Source organism: Rhincodon typus, chromosome 5, assembly GCF_021869965.1.
Source record: "Rhincodon typus isolate 14 chromosome 5, sRhiTyp1.1, whole genome shotgun sequence".
NCBI classification, from domain to species: Eukaryota; Metazoa; Chordata; class Chondrichthyes; order Orectolobiformes; family Rhincodontidae; genus Rhincodon; species Rhincodon typus.
In genome coordinates this window covers 84053266-84066664 of record NC_063336.1, presented here as the reverse complement: position 1 = coordinate 84066664, position 13399 = coordinate 84053266, and the positions used below count along the sequence as shown (strand labels likewise).

General features: G+C 42.4%; 1 protein-coding gene across 3 annotated transcripts in view; it reads left to right on the top strand.

The window, feature by feature from the left end:
• The window catches only part of heatr5b (HEAT repeat containing 5B), a 100481-nt gene that overhangs the window by 84574 nt on the left and 2508 nt on the right, over positions 1-13399 (top strand). The window contains exons 31-35 of one of the 3 annotated variants that reach the window (XM_048596579.1): positions 2027-2168; positions 3880-4152; positions 11485-11709; positions 12223-12374; positions 13084-13297. In XM_048596579.1, the coding sequence (XP_048452536.1) occupies positions 2027-2168; positions 3880-4152; positions 11485-11709; positions 12223-12374; positions 13084-13297 (1006 nt within the window). Of the gene's footprint in view, positions 1-2026; positions 2169-2940; positions 3163-3879; positions 4153-11484; positions 11710-12222; positions 12375-13083; positions 13298-13399 lie in introns of those variants that run through there. The other 2 variants (XM_048596580.1, XR_007262072.1) reach the window with 2 other exon arrangements.

Genomic DNA, 13399 nt, shown 5'->3' with positions numbered 1-13399 from the left:
GAAAGACTGTACAGTAGTGTATCCACGACCACTTAGATAGTGATAGGCCTATACAAAGAATAGACAAAGGATTGGTAACATTGAAATATCTCAAGTACCTTTACTTTGAACCAGATGCTGGCAGAAGTGCCAGAAGTGACAATTAGGCTAATGCTACAACAGATGACATGAATTAAGATACAGTTTTATGGTGCCAATCAATGTTTCTTCTAAACTGCATGCGCACAGCCGCTCCAATGTTCCACACATAATGACTGGCGTATTAACAGGGATCGCAGCACTGATTTCTGATTCTGGAAGTCACTGCCACACATGGACTGTGCAGGTACATGCAGAAGGAAATAAAAAAGTGTGAATGCCGGTGCTAACCAATTCTTACTGGCTCCTGGATTGAAATTAATAAGTCTACTGCCTGCACACCGCTTTTACAGCTGGTGGAAGAAGCATTTGGCTGATTTGTTTGTCTACATTCCAACACAGGTCCCACAGGTTAAAGAGTCTAGTTTCCCCCAGCTAAGATCCCATAATTAGTACGCTTCTAGAGTTAACACGTGGCATGACTTTATAAGAATGCATTGTTAATGTTTGACCCCATTCCAGTTTTGTGTATAGTGGAATATTTGAGTCACCCTACAACAGTGTGTCTTTTTACACCATGTTTATGTAGTAAAGTCTCCCAAAGATGCCTCGCAGGAAGATTACCAAACTAAATTTGACACTGAGCTAAAGGAGGAAACATTATGGCTGGTGACTAACTTTAAAAGTCAACGTGATCCCGGAAGTTTTAAGGAGGAACCTAAATGAGGAGGAAGCAGCACTGGCAAAGAGAAGAGGTTTCTGGAGTGGATAACAGCTTAGGGCCTGGACAGCTGTAGGAACACAGCCATTAGTGGTGTGTCGATGGAAGTGGGAGATGCACAAGAAGCTTGAGTTGAAGGAATATGAGAGTTCTTGCAGGGCTGTAGGCTGTAGGAGGTTCTAGAGAAAGAGCTCCTGACCACTCCAAAACCAGCAGCGTATTAATATTGATAAACTTAAGATTCTTTCTATTAATTTACATTTGTTAAGGGACTGAAAAGCACAAAATTAAAAATGGGTCAAGCAGTAGACTAGGTTTCTGGCATTAGAATATGTAATTTACTTTTAACTTTACTTGAGAGCAGTTTCAGAATAAATAAGATACTTTAGGTGAGCGATGAACTCTGGAACCCTAGAATGTCCTATGTTAGACTTGCAGCTAAAGGAGAACAAACCCAGCAATAACTGCAAACTCCAATCGCTACCTTTGTGTCCTTTGTAGTCAGTTGGATTTAATCTGTGAAATGTATTTTGCAGTGAAGAATTTATCAATGATCAGGTTTTCCCAGGAAACTAGAGTTGATCCAGGGTGACAGGATCCAGCTGCATTTTCTTAAGTCTTTCTCATTAGATTAGGAATACAATAGAGTTTTTAAAGACATTGGATTTTACTTGTAGAGCACCTTTAAATAAAACTGTCAATGAATACGTTATGTAATCATGCAACATATTTTCAAATGGACAGGAAGATCTCAAGACATCGCACAGTGCTTCACAGACACAAATTACTTTTGAAGTAGTGTCACTGTTGTAATGTAGGAAACGTGACAGTCAATCTTGACATGGCTTACTCATGCAAGTAGCAAGGTAATGAACCAGGAAGTGTGTTTTAGATGTTGCTTGAGGAATAAGTTTATTGCCCAGAATGCTAGGGAGAACTTGCCTGTTCTTCTTCAAATAGTACCATGGGATCTTTCAAGGGTAGCTAAGAGAGAAGCCTAAGCCTCAGTTTAATGTCTCATTCAAAAGATGGCCCCTGTGACAGTTGAAATATAAAGACTTAGTAACTTTTATAATCAAACTAAGGGCTAGTGAATCTCCTGATGTTATCCCTGAACTGAAATTTACTTGATTCTGCCTTTAAGTAAAAAAAAAAATTGTTTATAGAATTGCATTTATCAGCTGATGCTTCTGTTTTAAGCAGAATCTTCCTTTGATTCTATTACAGCTGCTCATCGTTGAGCTTTTTAATGTGTTGCATCGCCTGTTACTAACTTGTGGGCCTCCCTCTGTTCAACAACAAGTGACTATGGTTGTACAACAGACTATCCGAGCTGCTCAGGATCATCTTCAAGGGCTGTTGAATCGTGGTAAGTTGGAGAGGAAAAACAGTTGCTTCTGCCACGTACCCAGTGAAAACTCTTGTGTATTAGAGTCTGCTTTATGGATATTGAAAGGTCAAAGTTATGAATGTAACTCCGGTTGTGACAAGAATGTGCATCAGGGATTTGTACCCATTCATTCTTGTTATGGATAAGACCAGACCTCCCCTTCACCCACCCGACAAAGTATTGTAAGGAGATAGCCTAAATCCAAATCTTTATATTTACTTAAAGGCAAGTGTAAAGTTCGGTTCTGTGTTGCAGATGTGATTCAATTGGTCCATCACTAGGCTTTAATCAAAACACATTTTATTCTTACAACTGAGTTAAAATACAAAAAACAGAATTAGTATAACTTTAACTCTATTGAAATACTTAACAAAATAATGTATTATTTAACCATTAATCGTCAACAGTTCCAATACAGGCAGCATCCCACAAACACATCCTTTGACAAAAGTTCAATTCAGCAAAACAGTTATGGTTCTTATGTGCTGATCTTCTCCAGTCCAGAAGAAAGAAACAATCTGCCCCTTTTGATTTTTAAGAGGATGTCTTGCTGTCTAAGACTTCACTTTAGCAGTTAGGAACCCAAGCTTTTAGCTCCGCAGCAGACAGACAACCTACTTACTAACTGAAAGCAAAACTTAAAAACCTTCCTAGGTCTGTGTGAGCCCTGACCGCACCCACTCATGATTCTTTTGTCTCATTTATAAAATAAACACCCAGGGAGAACTCAAAAACTCTTTGTCTCCTTCAGACAGGCAGTTGGCATTCTGGCACCACTGTGACAATACCACTCTGCAAGAGAAATCGCACAGAACACAATCTCTTAAAGGAAAAGTACCATCACAATCCCACCCAGCCTTCTAATGTGTGCTCCCACAGTTGAGGTCTGGGTCAGGAGGTTCATGCTTCATCACAGGATGAGAAAAGGCATCCAAATCCAATATCCTTCAATATCTTTCACTTGCGGACAAATGTGAGCAGAATCATATTGTTTATTCTTATCTCTTTACAAACAATTTATGGAATGAATTTTTTTTCAACAAGGTAAGGGCCATAGGACCCTCAAGCCCGGTCCACTGCCACTGAACAAAATCAATATTTGGGATTGATCAGCACTACTTTCTTGCCTTCATTCAAGGAACGCGCCAGCATTTATAGCCTATGCCCCCAAATGTCCAGAGGTCAGTTAACAGCCAACCATGTTACTAAGAGTCTGGAGTCAAAAGTAGACAAGGCTTGAGTACAGGTGGTAGATTTCTATCCGCAGACTTTTAGGACAATCAACAATGATCATTTGGTTGCCATAACTCTTTTTTTGAATTAATTGTACATTTTACTGTCTACTGTGGTGGGATTCCAACCCATGTTCACAGAACATTTGCCTGGGGATCTGGACTGCTAGTCTAATGAAATGACCACTATGCCCATCTCCTGTCATTCCTCGATACTTCAATTCCCTTTGTCTCTAATACTCTTTCAATCTCTGTCTTGAACATCACCTGAGTATCCAGTCCTCCAGGTAATGTAGTTCAAAGATCCAAAACCCCAAGCTTCTCAGCTCAGTCCTAAATGGTTCTGGACTCCAGCCAGGGAAAACTAGCTTTCATCATTTACCCTGTCAAATCAACAATTTTCTTTTGTTAAATATTGTGTTTATGCTTTGTTTAAAGTGAACTACATTGTCTTCCAGATGATAAGTGTGCCTCTGAGGAGGACTCTCTAACCACTTTAGGAGAAGGAGGGAAATCTGGTGGCTTGATTCCTGGCAAATCTGTTGTGTTTGCTGCGTTGGAGCTGCTTATGTTCATTCTGGTACGACACCTTCCACAGCTGAATCCTAAAGTGACAGACTCTCCTAGTCACATTGTCAGCAAGACACAGTCGTTAGCGGAGGAGAGTGCCCAGCTTGTAGCTGTCAGTGTTTCTATCCTAGCTGATTTACCATCACTTTGTTCTCCAACAGGTAAAATCAACTTAGAACTAGTACTATTTAATACACATAATGATTGTGCAGTGTTTTCTAGGTGGACTGAATGAGTTAAATCTACAGATCTTTATCTTAATGTTTCCTGTTGACCTGTTGATAATAGCTGGACTTGGCTTCCTTATGTAAAAACTTAAAGTTTTACTTACTTAGAATTCCATAGAGCCTGCAGCAGCCCAACTGGTCAATGTCAGTGTTTATGCTCCTCAGAAGTCTTCTCCAATCACTTTTCATGTCACTGTCCTTCTATTTCCTTTCTCCTACGTGCAGTTATCCAGCTTCCCCTTCAATGCATTTATACTATTCACCACAGCCACTCTTTGGGGTGGTGAATTCCATACTCTCATCTTTGACTACAGAGACTTGTCCTGAGTTCTTTATCAGATTTATTAGCAATTGTCGTTTTATTGTGGCCCCTAGTTTTGAATTTTGTCACAAGTGTAAACGTTTTCCCATAGAGTCATAGAGCTGTACAGCATGGAAAAAGACCCTTCGGTCCAATTCGTACATGCCGACCAGATATCCTAAATAAATCTAGTCCCATTTGGCCCAAATCCCTCTAAACCCTTCCTTTTCATATACCCATTCAGATGCCTTTAAATGTAATTGTATTAGCCTCTACCACTTCCTCTGGCACCTCATTCCAAACACACACCACCTTCTGTGTGAAAAGGTTGCCCCATAGGTCCCTTTTTAAATCTTTCCCCTCTCACCTTCAATCTATGCCCTCTAGTTTTGGACTCCCCACCCTGGGGAAAAGACCTTGTCTACTCACCCAATCTATGCCCCTCATGAATTTATATATATAGTCACCCCTCTGCCTCTGACACTCCAGGGAAAACAGCCCCAGCCTATTCAGCCTCTCCCTATAGCTCAAACCCTCCAACCCTGGCAACATCCTTGTAAATCTTTTCAGAACTCCTTTCAAGTTTCCAATAACATCCTTCCAATAACAGGGAGACCAGAATTGAATGCAGTATTCCAAAAGTGGCCTAACCAATGTCCTCCCAACTCCTAACCTCAATACACTGACCAATAAAGGCAAGCATACTAAATACCACCTTCACTATCCTATCTACCTGTAACTCCACTTTCAAGAAATTATGAACCTGCACTCCACAGTCTCTTTGTTCAGCAACACTGCCCAGACCTTACCATTAAGTGTATTACTTCTATCATCTTAAATTCTTTTGTAATCTTAAAGATCTCTGTCAGTTCATTCCTCAGCCTTCCTTTATTTAGAGAAAGAGTCCCAGCCTATTTGTTAAATCTTTTAACTGCTAAGTTCTGATATCAGACTTGTGATTTTTATTTTTTGCACTACCTCAGCCTTTTTTTTTAATAAAATGAAGACCAGAATGTGCAGCATAGCACACTATATTCTCTGAAGAACGATGTTCCACACAGGGAATCAGCCTTGCTCCACAAAGGACCGTGCTGTTTTGTAATGTTTAAACCCATCAGGTTATAATGCAGAGTGGGTACCTGTAATATTTGTAGTTTGTAACACAGTTACAGAGCAAGTTGGTGCTTAAGCCAAGGAAGGGAAATTTGGACTGTATTCTCAGTCTTCCCGCTAAAAGTATACTTGAGTGGCACAGAGTTGGAACATGCATTTATACAGCACCTTTCATGAATACAAGATGTTTCAAAGCATTGTTAAAGTGTGGTTGTAACATCAGAAACACACAGCCACCTCCCACAAACAGATCCTGACCAGGTAATCTCTCCTCTACTTCAGTAAAGCTTACCATCAGTAACTTTGCACAGTCAGGAAGGAGAGATCACGTCAGGAGACACAGCCCAAGTGAGTATACAGTTCAGGGAATTTAGAAGCAACATGGGAATTCACTGCAGAGGGAAGAGGTGCTTTTTGGTTTTTCTTTTTAGGCCATAGTTTGTAAGGGTTTTAACAGGATAAATTGAAGCCCAGGATCAGGGGCCCACATCAAAAATGACATCATAGGTAACCTGTAAATTCATTGGTTAATAGCTACTAATTTGCCTATATGTTATAAGTTACTTTCAGATTAAAGATAAATAGGGGAAATAATTATAGACCAATGTGAAATTTTTAAAAATCAAGTTATGAACTAAGTAATTAAAAGAGATACCAGTCCAGGCAATGTGATGTAACTGCATGTTGTGGGAGCCAGTGGACCCCACTGTGATTCATAGTAACCACATCTGTAGCAAGTGTTGGTTGCTTGAGGAACTCTGGCTCAGGATTGATGAGCTGGAGTTTGAACTTTGAACACTGCAACTCATCAGGGAAGGTGACAGTAACCTGGATGCTGTGTTTCAGGAGGTAGTCACATCCCTTAGATTAACTGCCTCAAATTTGGTCAGTGCTCCGGGACAGGAGGGTGTGACTATGAACAAGGTGGGTAGAGGGATCCAGGAGATAGTGCTGAAGGAGCCTCAGCCCTTGATCTTGTCTAACAAGTTTGAGGTTCTTGCTCTCTGTGTGGATGAGCAGGGACTGTAGGGAGGATGAGCAAACTGACCAGAGCACAATGGTACAAGGAGCAATTCAAGATGGGAGAAAAGAAATGTTGTAATAAGGGATGTTATTAGTCAGGAGAACAGACACTGTTCTCTGTGGCCAGGAGCGAGAGCCCAAGGGCTATGTTGCCTGCTTGGTGCCTGGGTTCAGGAAATCTCATCTGGGCTGCAGAGGAATTTGGAGTGGGAGGGGAAAGATCCAGATTTCACGGTCCACATAGGTACCAATGATATAGGTAGAAAGAATAAAGAGGTTCTGCTGAGGGAATACGAGCAGATAGGGACTAAATTAAAAAGCAGAACCAGAAAGATGGTAATCTCTGGATTCCAACCTGACCCACAAGCAAATTGAGGTTAAAGAAGTAAATGTGTAGTTCAAAGATTGCTGTGGGAGAAACAGGTTTGAATTCATGGGACGTTGGCACTAGTACTGGGAAAGGAGGGACCTGTTCCGATGGGATGGGCTCCACCTCAAACATGTTGGGACCAGAGTCCTTGCAAATTGCAAACTAGGGCTATGGATAGGACTTTAAACTAGATAGTGGGGGAATGGGTTCAGTTACATGGACATTACGGAAACGGTTAAAGGTTGGGGGAGGGCTCAGCAGAGGTTAAAGTTTCAGAACAAGTAATAGGGCAGAGAGTATGGAAAGGGTCAGGAATCAAATTTCAGGTACAGCAGATAAGGGGACAACTATGAACAGAGGACAGTCAGTGTGGGACTTGAGGGTGTTGTTCTTAAATGCACGTAGTATACAAAACCAGATTAATGACCTTGTAGCACAGATTGAAATTGGCAGGTGCAATGTTGTGTGTATCACAGAGACATAGCTGCAAGGGGATCAGGGCTGGAACTAAATATCCAAGGATTTGCAGCCTGTCGAAAGAACAGGCAGAGGAGGCGGGTTGCCTTGTTAGTAAGAAATGAAACTACTTCGATCGCAAAAGTGTTATAGAGCTGGAAGGCATAGAATCTTTGTGGGTAGAGTTGAGGATCCGCAAAGGGGACAAAAACCTGATGGGTGTTGTGTACAGACCTCCTAGCAGTAGTCAGGATATGGGAATCATGAAATAGAAAGGGCATGTAAAAAAGACAACAATTAAAATAATCATGGGTGACTTCAGTATGCAGTGGATGAGAAGAATCAGATTGGGAGCCGATCTCAAGAGGAATTCGTGGAATGTCTACAAGATGGTTTCTTTGGAGCCGTTTGTGGTAAGGCCCCTGGGGAACAGGCAGTTCTGGATTTAGTGATCTGTAATGAGGCTGCCTTGATTACAAAGCTTAAGGTGAAGGAATCCCTAAGGGGCACTGACCATATTATGACAGAATTCACCCTGCAGTTTGAGAGGGAGAAGATTGAATCAAATATAACGGTATTACAATTGGGTAAAGGTAATTACAGAGTCATAAAGGAGGAGCTGACCAGATTTGATTGGAAGGGAAGCTCAGCAGGGAAGATGATAGAGCAGCAAGGGCAGTAGATTCTGGGGGTAATTCAGGAGATACAGCAGAAATTCATCTCAACGAAGAAACATACTAAAGGGGAAGATGAGGTAACTATGGCTGACAAGGTAAGTCAGGCACAGCATAAAAGCAAGAGAGGAAACATGCAATGTGTGGTGAAGATTAGTGGGAAGCTAGAGGATTGGGAAGCCTGTAGAAACTAGCAGAGGATAACTAAAAATGCAATAAGGGGATGAGATAGTGAAATAGAGAGTAGGCTAGCTAGTAATATACAGGAAGATTGCAAGAGTTTTTTTTTCAATATTTAAAATCAAAGAGAGGGGCAAGAATGGACATTGAATTACTGGAAAATGAGGTGGAGAAGTATTGATAGGGAACAAAGAAATAGTGGAGGAACTGAATAGGTACTTTCCATCATTTGTAACATTGGAAGACACCAACAACATGCCAGAACTTCAAGAGTCAAGGGGCAGAGGTGAGTGTGGTACCCATCACCTAAGATGATGCTGAGGAAGCTGAAAGGCCTGAAAGCAGATAAATCACCCAGAAAGGATGGGCTGCAACCCAGAGTTCTAAAGGAGATAGCTGAGGAGATTGTAGAGGCATTGATGGTGATCTTTCAGGAATCACTGGAGTCAGGAAGGGTCCAAGAGGACTGGAAAATGTCTAATGGAGCACCCCTGTTTAAGAAGGGAGGGAGGCAGAAGACAGGAAACTATAGGCCTGTTAGCCTGACCTCAGTCATTGGTAAGATTTTAGAGTCTGTTACTAAGGATGAATTGCGGAGAACTTAGAAATGCATGGTAAAACAGGGCCGAGTCAGTACTGCTTCATCAAGAGAAGGGCATGCCTGACGAATCTGTTAGAATTCTTTGAGGAGGTAATGAGCAAGTTAGACACAGAGCCAGTGGGCATAATCTATTTGGATTTCCAGAAGGCCTTTGACAAGGTGCCACACAGGAGGCTGACAAACAAGATAAGAGCCCATGGTATTAGGGACAAGGTACTGGCATGGATAGAGGATTGGGTGACTGGCAGAAGGCAGAGGCTAGGGATAAAGGGCTGTTTTAAAGGATGACAGCCGGTCACTAATGGAGTTAGGTTCGGAGACTGCTTTGTAGAGCACCTGTGCTCTGTTCGCAACAAACGACAACACCTTCTGGTCGCGAACCATTTCAACTCCCCCTCCCACTCCCACTCTCACTCCCACTCCCTGGATGACATGTCCATCCTGGGCCGCCTCCAGTGTCACAATGACGCTATCTGCAACTGGAGGAGCAATATTTCACGTTCCTCCTCGGGAGCCTACAACCCAATGGTCTCAATGTGGACTTTACCAGTTTCAAAATCTCCCCACCCTGGACTCATCCCATGACCAGCCCTCCCTCTCATCCTCACCTCCTTGACCTGACGCAACCTGTCCAACTTTTCTCCCAGAGATAGTAGGAACTGCAGATGCTGGAGAATCCGAGATGAAGGGTCTAGGCCCGAAACATCAGCCTTTTTGCTCCTATGATGCTGCTTGGCCTGCTGTGTTAATCCAGCTCTGCATCTTGTTGTCTCAACTTTTCTCCCACCTTTCTGCTCCTCTCACCTCACTGACCAATACCCTACCACTGCCTACTTGCACTCACCTATCACCATCCTACCTACCTTCCCCAGCCCCACTCCTCCTCTATTTATTTGAAACTCCCTTTCCCCTCCCCCATTTCTGAAGTACGGTCCCAACCTGAAGCGTCAACTTTCCTGCTCCTCTGCTGCCTGACCTGCTGTGTTCCTCCAGCTCCACACTGTTTTCTCGGGTTCTAAAGGTGTCAGTGTTGGGACTTCAATTATTCATGTTATACGCCAATGATCTGTACAAAAGAACTAACGGCATTATTGCTGAATTGCAGATGGCACAAAGATAGGTTGAGGGACAGGCAGTGCTGAGGAAGGGGGAGACTGCATAAGGATTTGGACATGCTAGGCAAGTGGACAAAGAAGTGGCAGATGGAATACAATATGGGAAAGTGTGAGATTATGCATTTTGGTAGGAAGAATAAAGGCGTAGACAATTTTCTATATGGGAAAAGGCTTCGGAAATCTGAAGCACGCAGGGACTTGAGATTTGGTTCAGGATTCTCTTCAGATTAACATGCAGGTTCAGTTTGTGGCATTCATTTCAAGATAGCTAGATTACAAGAGCAGAGATTTACTGCTGAGGCTGTATAAGGCTCTGGTCAGACCACATTTAGAATATTGTGAGCAGTTTTGGGCCCCATATCTAAGGAAAGATGTGCTGGCATTGGAGGAAGTCCAGACGAGATTTACGAGAATGATCCCAAGGCCGAAGGGCTTATCACATGAGGAGCGGTTGAGAACTCTCAGCGGTTGAGAACTACTCTGTAGGAGTTTAGAAGAATGAGGGGTGATCTGATTGAAAGCTCCAGAGGGCTGGATAGAATGGACATGGAAAAGATGTTTCCAATCGTAGGAGAGACTAGGCCTGAGAACACAGCCTCAGACTGAAGGGACAACCTTTTAGAACGGAGATGAGGAGAAATTTCTTCAGCCAGAGGGTGGTGAATCTGTGGAGTGCCGTGGGAATGAAACATGCCATGGGGACCTCTGAATTGACTTGTGAGACCAAATGGGATCTTGGTTTAATGTCTCGTCTGAAAACCAGCATATCTGACAGTGCAGCCTCAGTGTTGCACTGCAACGTCCGCCGAAGATTTTATTCTTGAGCCTCTGAGTGGAATGTGACAAACCACAGCCTTTTGATTCCCAGGTGGGATTGCTACCTGATGAACCATAATCAACACTCAAACTGGGCAAAATTGTACACCATATGAATAAAATCCTTGTAAGTTGCTAGTGTTGTGTGAAGGTCTCTTATTTCATCTAATGATATGAAATTCTACCAGATGTTTCGTTTTGAGAAATAATAAATGTGAGGCAGTGTTATCCTTAAAAGAAATACTTTGGTAGTAGTAACATTTGGAGAACACATTATCCTATTAGTTATTTAAGCTTCTGAACAATTCTACCTCATTGTCTAATATCATCCAGTAGTATATGACATTTAACATTGTTCAGAACCTGCAAATACAGGAGAAGGCCAATTAGGCGTCGTGGCTGTGCTGATGCAAACTTTCCAGTTGGACTCAATTACCTGTATCCTGTTTCCCTGCTCTTACCTGTTGCCTGTTTATATTTTTCCTTTTAAATCCAATTCTCTTTAGAAGATGCAACAGTGCCTGCTTGGCCACTTGTAAACATGTAAACTTGTAAAATATCCAATATCTTCATAATGGATATCTAATAATGGCTTGTATTTGGTTCAATTTGCACAGGCAGTATGACTGTTCTACCTACAATCCTTTACCTGATCACTGGAGTGCTGAGAGAATCAGCCGTGAAGTCACCTGATAACCACGTGTCACTCCCAGTCAGTGCAGCACTGCAGGGGATCAAAACTATCATTACTTCTCCATTGGTCAAATCGGATGAGATCCACAAGCAATGGAAAGATCTGATCTGCAGCTCTCTGGCTTCGATCTTGGAATATTCCAAACCAGGTAGGGCACATGAAGTGCAGCTAATATTTAGTAATTGGCCTTTAATAAAGGATGTTATCTTAGTTCCTTCTGGCCGGTTTTCTGGAGTTATTTGAGAGCCATGACTCCCTTTTGTCACACAATGGCCAATTAAGGATAGAATTGCTTTTAGTGATGGAGAATCCAACATTCAAAGTCACTTACTTTCTTCAGAAGCCAGTGTCTCTGCTGTAGCCAGGAACTGGATTAAGGCAGTTTACAATTTCAGAAACAAGAGTACCTGTGTCAGAGCTCAAGGCCTAGTACTCTTAAACCCAGTGATTTGAAGAGATTGGAGATCGAGATTGACAGTGCGAGAACACACTGGGTTTGGGATTGATCGAGAAAGGATAATCTAGGTATGAAGCTTCTAAGGTTTAGTGTAAATGTGCATTGCACTAAACCTTCGGAGCTTGATGCCTAGATCATCTAGGTATCATCTAATCCTGTGCGAATTCAGTAATTACTGTCACTTGGTTCCTGTCTTTCCTTTAGATGAGTCAAGGCCGAATGTGGATGAAGTGAGCATGCTCACAGCAAATACTCTCTTCCTGCTGTCTGCCAGTAATGAGGTGGTTGGGATTTCTTCTCTCCAGAATTGTTGCATTGAGAGATTTGCAAGTGCTTTAAATTCAAGAGATCCCTGGGTAATGTATACTGTACATGTTTCCCACGCCCACCCCCGCCCCGCTCTCTCTCTACCGAGGGCAAGAAATAATAGATGAAAATTTAGTCTCTGCCTGAGAAAATTAATCATTGAATTTGGGGTGTATTTTGAGCAGAATTGATTCTCTTTCCTTTAATTCATGGTCCTCCCTCTCCCTTCTGCACCAATGCTCACTTCTTTGTTCTCACCTGTTTCTTGTGTTTATGCTGCAATTCAGTGAAACCACCAAGCAGCCCAGTGCCAGATGAGTACGTTGCTACACTTGCCCAGTATATTGTCTCAAACTATTTAAACCTGTGGTCCCTGAACTCCAGCAAAACCAGACCTGTGCCATACAAATCCCACTTTTCCTGAACTCCACAGATTCAGACCTATGGTACCCAGTTCTGCCTGGAAGCTTTGTTCTCTTCTTGTCCCCACTCCAACCCTCTGTCCCTGCTGCTGTGCTAGGGCTGAAGGGTATCAGTCTTGGTCTCTCCGCTCAGAAAGCCAGCCTCACCTCTCTGGCCCTGAAATGAATAAGTACATTTAAAGCCAATATGTTGTAAGCCTGTTGATTTATTTTTTTCCAGAACCACTAGGAAGTTTTTTTTTGTTACTGTGTTTCTCTCAGGAAATGTGAATATTTGTACTTTAGCTTTTGCATTGGCATAACATGAAACTCAGATCTTGGTTCCTGTCTTTTTTAGGTTCAAGCAAAATGTTACCAGTTGTTGCTCTCCGTCTTCCAACAGTCAAACCGAGCCCTCTCCTACCCATACATTCATGCCTTGGCTCCACTGGTAGTTGAGAAACTTAAAACTGTGGGGAATTACAAACTGGCTAATAGTGCTGAGCTTCAAGCAGCACAAGAAGGAATCAAAGTTCTTGAGACCCTGGTAAACCTCGCAGGGGAACAAAACAGTAAGTAGATCCCTGCACTGTGGTAGCCCCTGTTGTATCAGCCCATCAGACCATGAGCTGTAAGAGAGGCACAGCTTGTGTGTGATCAGTCCATCTGACCAT